The sequence below is a fragment of the Myotis davidii genome, unplaced genomic scaffold (assembly GCF_000327345.1).
Source record: "Myotis davidii unplaced genomic scaffold, ASM32734v1 scaffold78, whole genome shotgun sequence".
In the NCBI taxonomy this organism is placed as follows: Eukaryota; Metazoa; Chordata; class Mammalia; order Chiroptera; family Vespertilionidae; genus Myotis; species Myotis davidii.
This window is the reverse complement of record NW_006290305.1, coordinates 3,474,367-3,480,594: the sequence shown is the minus strand read 5'-3', so window position 1 is coordinate 3,480,594 and position 6,228 is coordinate 3,474,367. Positions and strand designations below refer to the sequence as shown.

The window sequence follows — 6,228 nt, the reverse complement described above, 5'->3', positions numbered from 1 at the left end:
CGGGGGGCGCCCGGCTGGCTGTGGGCACACAGCTGCTATGTGATTCAACGGCACAAAATAAAGTCTTTTTTGCAAGAATTGTGACTGGCGATGAAAAGTGGATTTATTTTAAGAATCCCAAACGCACCAAATCATGGGTTGATCCAGGTCAACCATCAACATCAACTGCAAGGCCAAATTGCTTTGGAGAGAAGACAGTGCTCTGCGTTTGGTGGGATCAGGAAGGTGTGTATTATGAGTTTCTAAAACCAGATGAAACAGTTAATACTGATCGGTACTGACAACAAATAATCAATTTGAACCACGTTTTGATCGTGAAATGACCAGAATGTGCCAGAAGACATGGCAAAGTAATTTTGTTTTATGATGATGCACCATCACACATTTCAAAACCAATTAAAGACACGTTAAAAGATCTGGCCTGGGAAGTATTAACCCACCCGCTGAGTTCACCAGACCTTGCTCCTTCAGATTACCACTTGTTCTGATCGATGGCACACGCACTTTGTGAGCAGCACTTCAAAATGTACGAAGAAAACTTGGGGCCACTTCTTTGCCACTGAAATAACTTGTGTAACATCCTCATTGAAACTCCCTGTCCTGTGTATCAGTGTGCTCTGCACTTGTTCAAGGAAAAATATAGAACAGAATGCTCTGTATTCGCCACACACATTCAGATCTGTAGCCTCAAACAAAAACCATGCTATTTTGATTCTAAAATATAGCCAGATTCTCCTTGCAGAAATTCGGAAAGGAAAAACATCTCAATACAGTCAAAGCGCTGACCGGGAAAAGTTGTTAAACACCAGTGCGAGAGTAACAGCAGACATTTAGGTAAAAACATGTTCTCACATAAGTTCTCTAACTTTATTTTCACTACAACCCTGGGAGGATGGGCTTGTTTGTTTTCGATGCAGATTTAAGTGCTGAGGGTGAATGCCACATCACAGCTGCTAAGTGACAGGAGCACGGGGCTGGCAAGTTGAAGAGAGAGCTCTTTCCACTGCGCCCCACTGCTCTCCGGCACATCAGTAAAAAGATAAATGTCACCAGCAGGAGTGCTACAGAGTCATGTGGATTTGGTCCTGCACAGGAACCCGTCCAAGAGATTTTCAAAGAACAAGGTCTCCTCTCCGCGGACCAAGCACAGCCCAACACAGGTGGTCTGCACTGCCAGAGGCGTCCTGCCTCAAGGGACCTGGGAAAAAGTGACATCATGCCAGGGAAACAGTAATGACACTCAATAAACAGTATGTATGGCTCGCAACCCACATCTCCGCCACTCCACGGAGCCCGGAGCAGCTGGAGGTTTCATTAGCACTTTAAGGAGGGTCAAAAGCTCCTTTCGGCAGAGGTATTGCTGAATTAAACAGCAATAGTGAGTCCCTGCGAGATGAACATCCCTGTACTTGGCATGGATTTTAGTGACCCTGAGCTGTACCAGGTGTGAGGCCGGGGAGTCGAGCTCTGCTTCGTAACTGGAAACAGCAAATTTAATACCAAGAAGTAAAAAGTTGTGTATGTTTGTCAGTCCTTGATACAGGGGAGAAGCAAAAATCTGAGTTCACCAATGTTTCCTGTCTTGGATTTCTGTTGCTGAAACTTCTAGTTGGGTTTGATTTAAGCTTCTAAAGCGGAACAAAACAATTTTTTAAGAAATCAAAAGTAAAAAAGAAAACTGTTGATGACTAGAATGAAGACAAAGTTTTCCTTTTTACAATGTAAGTCCTGAAACTCGGCTCCTCTCTAATCCATGTACACAGTGGGTGGAAGGTGAGGAGGTCAGGAGCCGGAAGCGCTTCATTTTCCTGAGCGTGCAGCCTTCCATCTCACTTTCCTAATAAACATACCCATGAACTGTCTTAAAAGGTAAATCTCAATTCTGTTTCTTCAATTCTGTTCCTTCTACAAAAGCATCCTTTTATTTAACAAGAAAATAGGACGAACACCATTCTGTGCGGAGACCTGACCCTCTACCACATGCTAGCTGACAAGCCTTTTACATTCTGGTGTCTGAGCCTTTCTTCAAATGAACAGAAATCACAGATGGGGAAACGATAGTTGTTCCAGAGATACTGGGCGTTAGGGAGAGGGGAGCAAAACAGATTCAAGAAGCCAGCCTTTGGCCAAATCCTTAATCCAATCAAGCTGACTGAGTGCCTGGCTGTATCTCTGCACTGGCCCTGCTGCTGACGCCTTTTCACCCAGCCCCGGTGCTGCGCTTCCTGCCTCCTCCTGGCCCGCTGACCACAGGCACCTCTGGCCCACACGTGTTTTCTTTGGAGCATACAGTGTTCACCAGCACAGCGTTTTACATTCGAATTAGTTGCCAAAACACAAAGTCCAGGAGAGGGCTGGATTGTCTGTGGTCCATTTGGCATCACTGCCAGCCCCATCTAAGGCCCTCTCTGTACACCAAGCGAAGGCCAGGACTGCTCTGCCCAGAACCATCCACTCCACGTGCTTCTGTGTTAGACTCCACCGTGAGCGGCACCGCCTGGATAGGGAAGGGAAGAGGACCTGAGAGGCTTCCAGAGCCGCTGCAAACAGGTCGGAGGGCAACCATGAAGGTCTCAGCACCCTCCCTCAGGCTCCTGAGAATTACCCGATCAGTGCCATAGAGACAGCGGACAGTGGCTTCTTCAGACTCATGGGGCACTGGGGCTGCCAACTGAGAGACAGCCAGAGGTTATGAAGGGGTCAAAGATCAGCCGAAGACTCCTAAATGCACAGACGGAGAACCGTGGGGCTTGCAAGAACTTCCTTTGCTTCCAGCCCTTCCCACGTGGTATAAACCTGAACTTTCCTTACTGACATAGTGTCTTCTGTTTTCCTGATCACACCCCAAACTGACTTAGATCTCTTATAACAACCTAGGTGTACTAGTCTTTTTTATTATTATTATACCATCTGGCTGAGTGAGGCTCCCATGCCAGCTCATCTGTGACACTGTGATCATTTCTGCACCACCTTTACCTGCCTGGTACCCTGCAAGCACTTGAACCTGAAAGTCCTGATCCAGCTCTTCTGCTGCCATCCCCACATCCCCTCGCCCGCTCTCAGATGGCATCAATCCCCACTTAAAACTTGAAGCGTGCACGGCTTCTTGAACCCGGAATCAGTGTGCACTCACCGCCACAGCATAAGCACGGCAATGTCCCTGAAGCTTCTTGACTGCGAAGTTATTCCTGATGAAAAGTAATTTAAAATACTATTTTTATATCAAAACAACTATGGGCAAATTATAAAGTAGATATGTTCTTTAACTAATCCCGTCACCTTCTTTATCCAGTCACCCCCACTCCCCTCCCCTCCGGCACCTGCCAGTCTGTTCCATGTATCCATGCTCCTGGTTCCCTTTTGTTTGTCAAATTTTTTTGTTCATTTGATTCCACATACTTATTAATAAGATCATAGGATATTTGTCTTTCTCTGTTTTATTTTGCTTAGCATAATACTCTCCAGGTCCCTCCATGTTGTCTCAAAGGGATCCTTCTTTTTTATAGGGATCCTTGTCTTATGTATCACTGGCAAATATGTTCTTCCATACAGTGGGATCTCTTTTTCTTTTGTTGATGGCTTCTTTGACTGTGTAGAATGTCATAATGTCAAGTTTGTGTTAAATGTTTTCCCTATACTTTACTCACTACCTACATAAGTAAGTCTTCAAATTTCCAAAGCCTAAGAATTTAAATATTTCTAATTGAGACAGATAGAATATTTGCCTTTGGATGTTTGTCTATAGGATCAAAATGTGGCCTCTACTTGAAAGACCCAACTAATGATTAACCCCTTCCCCGGCAGAAACGTGTATACACGTTTTCACAAAATGTTCTTTTTTCAGTCGTCGACGAGTATACTCGTCTAAAACTTTACCTTCAAAAACCAGCTACATACGTACCATTCTAAATAATTTCATCTAGAAACTTTCTGAGGAAATACTATTCCTAACCACAAAAATGGGAAGAAAAAATAATTACAAACTGTTTTCATAACCAGCATCAAAAATACTATATAGAACCAAAATAAAAAAATTAGTCTGAAAAAGAAACGTTTTTAACAAAAAAATTGTTGGGGAAGGGGTTAAAAAGGTGGGAAGAGGCTGTGGAATCAATGGGGCTCTTTACATGTCAGTTTTCACCAGGAACATCACCAGGTCCAACAGAGGCATATGAAGTCAGTGTCCTTTTCTTCCAACACACTGAATTCTGCCAGGATATCCGTGCTCAAATACAGCTGCTCCAAGGCTAATAGATGCGGAGGCTGAATTTAGAGACATTCCTAAAACCTAGCCAGTTTTGCTCAGTGGATAGAGCGTCAGCCTTCAGATTGAAGGGTCTTGGGTTCGATTCCAGCCAGGAACATGTACCGTGGTTGCAGGCTCCATCCCCAGCTCTGGTCAGGGCGTGTGCGAGAGGCAACCAATTGTTGGGTCTCTCTCGATCCATGTTTCTCTCTCCTTGTCTCTCTCCCTTCATTCCCCTCTCTAAAAATCAATGGGAAAATATCCTTGGGTGAGGATTAATGGGGGAGATTAAAAAAAAAAACAACATTCCTAAGAGCAACATCTCCTCTTGGCTTCTCTTCTTTTAACTCAGAATACTAAGCTTTCTGTTTATTTATTAGTTGGATAGCTAAGAGTTTGTGTCCTCAGCACACATGTGACAATTTTTATGTTTCCTCTAATCCCCATAAACTTCTAGACACATTCCACAGACTAGACAATAATTTTTTCCCTCTGCTACCAGGTAAGTCCATCCTCAATGCATTCAACTTTTTAAATTCTTTCTTGGGTACTGTTATCACTACAATGGGCACCTCTGAGGCAGAGGTTATGCAACTTGCCCACCAGAGGTGAACCCAAGCACTCATTTCTCAGTGTATGATCCTAACTCCTAGGCAAGCTGCCTCTCTCATGCTGTGCCCGCGAGGGGCCCTGAGTCACAGGTGTCGCCCAAGGCTTGTTCTCTTCCACACCTGTTTGCTTTTAACCTCATTGCACAACTGATCGAGATGCCTGGAGTGAGAACTCCAAGATGTCTTAGCATCATTCATTTCTAATTGGCCTAAGAGGAGAACAAACTATTCCACACAGCATTAGGACATTACACAAAATAGTAAGGCACAATCGATTGCAACTAACCTTTGGATCTCATTCAAATACCAAACAGTGCCGGAGTGTTTTAGAATAGAAATAATGTAAAAAGAAAATACCATCAAGAGGTGGAATGAGAAGTATTGAGAAACACCTCACATGACCTCATGTTATTGTAAAAAGGTTTCTCTAAGGATAAATTACTGATGCAAATTCTGCTTGGGTTCATTGTTTCCCTATGAGTTTTTAACTTAAAGAATCAGACAAATAAAAGTCACTCATCCTTCGGATCAAGTTAGTTATACCAAGAAGAGACTTACGCACCTGACTCTGTTAGAAGAATCTACAGTTCAAGTAAATATCTTAGACCCAGGGCAAGAAAAACTAAGGAGAATTGTTATAGGAGAATTGTTAATTCTTCACTGTGAAAACAATTGAAGCATATATAGTCTATCCCTAGGAAACTTGTCTCCTGTCTTATATGTACATAACTGTAGTTTGCCTTGCAGAACCTCTAAACAGGTATGACGAGGAAGCTAGGGAAGTTAAATCTACACTCTCATTGATTTATAACAATGATAAATGACAAAAAGAATATTTCTTTGGATGGATGGGGAAAGCAATAGCACAAACATTAGCATTTGATTACAGATAAACTGAGTTATTATGGCTCAATTTAAAAATTATCAACATATTACTATCTTTGCCTAATTATGTTTTTAAAAGATTGTGTTTGTGACTTTCTCTGCTAAAAGCTAATGTGGCCTGTATGGTTTATACTAAACAATGAAATAGGAAGGTAGCAGGTATGCAGAGTAGACAGAAGACAACCAAACTTAGTTCTCGCATATAAATGTAGCCTTTGGACCACCTGCACATAGTTAAACCTAGTCTCAGTTACAAACACATCTAAACTCTGCCTCCAGGCACGGCCAGTGCCAGATCACACCCCGGGAATAAATGTAGGAGGTGATTTTTTTCAAAACAACTCTCCTTTCTGTGGCTTAAAGTACACCAGACTATTAGTTTCAGAGTTTCTTGCACTAAATACACAATTGTATGAATGTGAATACAATGAAAAATCAACTGCAACCTGGAATTACTAACTAGTTGACACCTCTTAAAATTGCAGT

At 42.8% G+C, this 6,228-nt stretch overlaps 1 protein-coding gene across 1 annotated transcript in view; it reads right to left on the bottom strand.

The window, feature by feature from the left end:
- PIEZO2 (piezo type mechanosensitive ion channel component 2) overlaps positions 1–6,228 on the bottom strand; it is a 336,655-nt gene that overhangs the window by 304,898 nt on the left and 25,529 nt on the right. Inside the window, exons 3-4 of the mRNA XM_015563603.1 lie at positions 2,415–2,671; positions 1,273–1,478 (exon numbers count right to left, since the gene is read on the bottom strand). Coding sequence (XP_015419089.1) covers positions 1,273–1,478; positions 2,415–2,671 — 463 coding nt within the window. The remainder of the gene's footprint in view (positions 1–1,272; positions 1,479–2,414; positions 2,672–6,228) is intronic.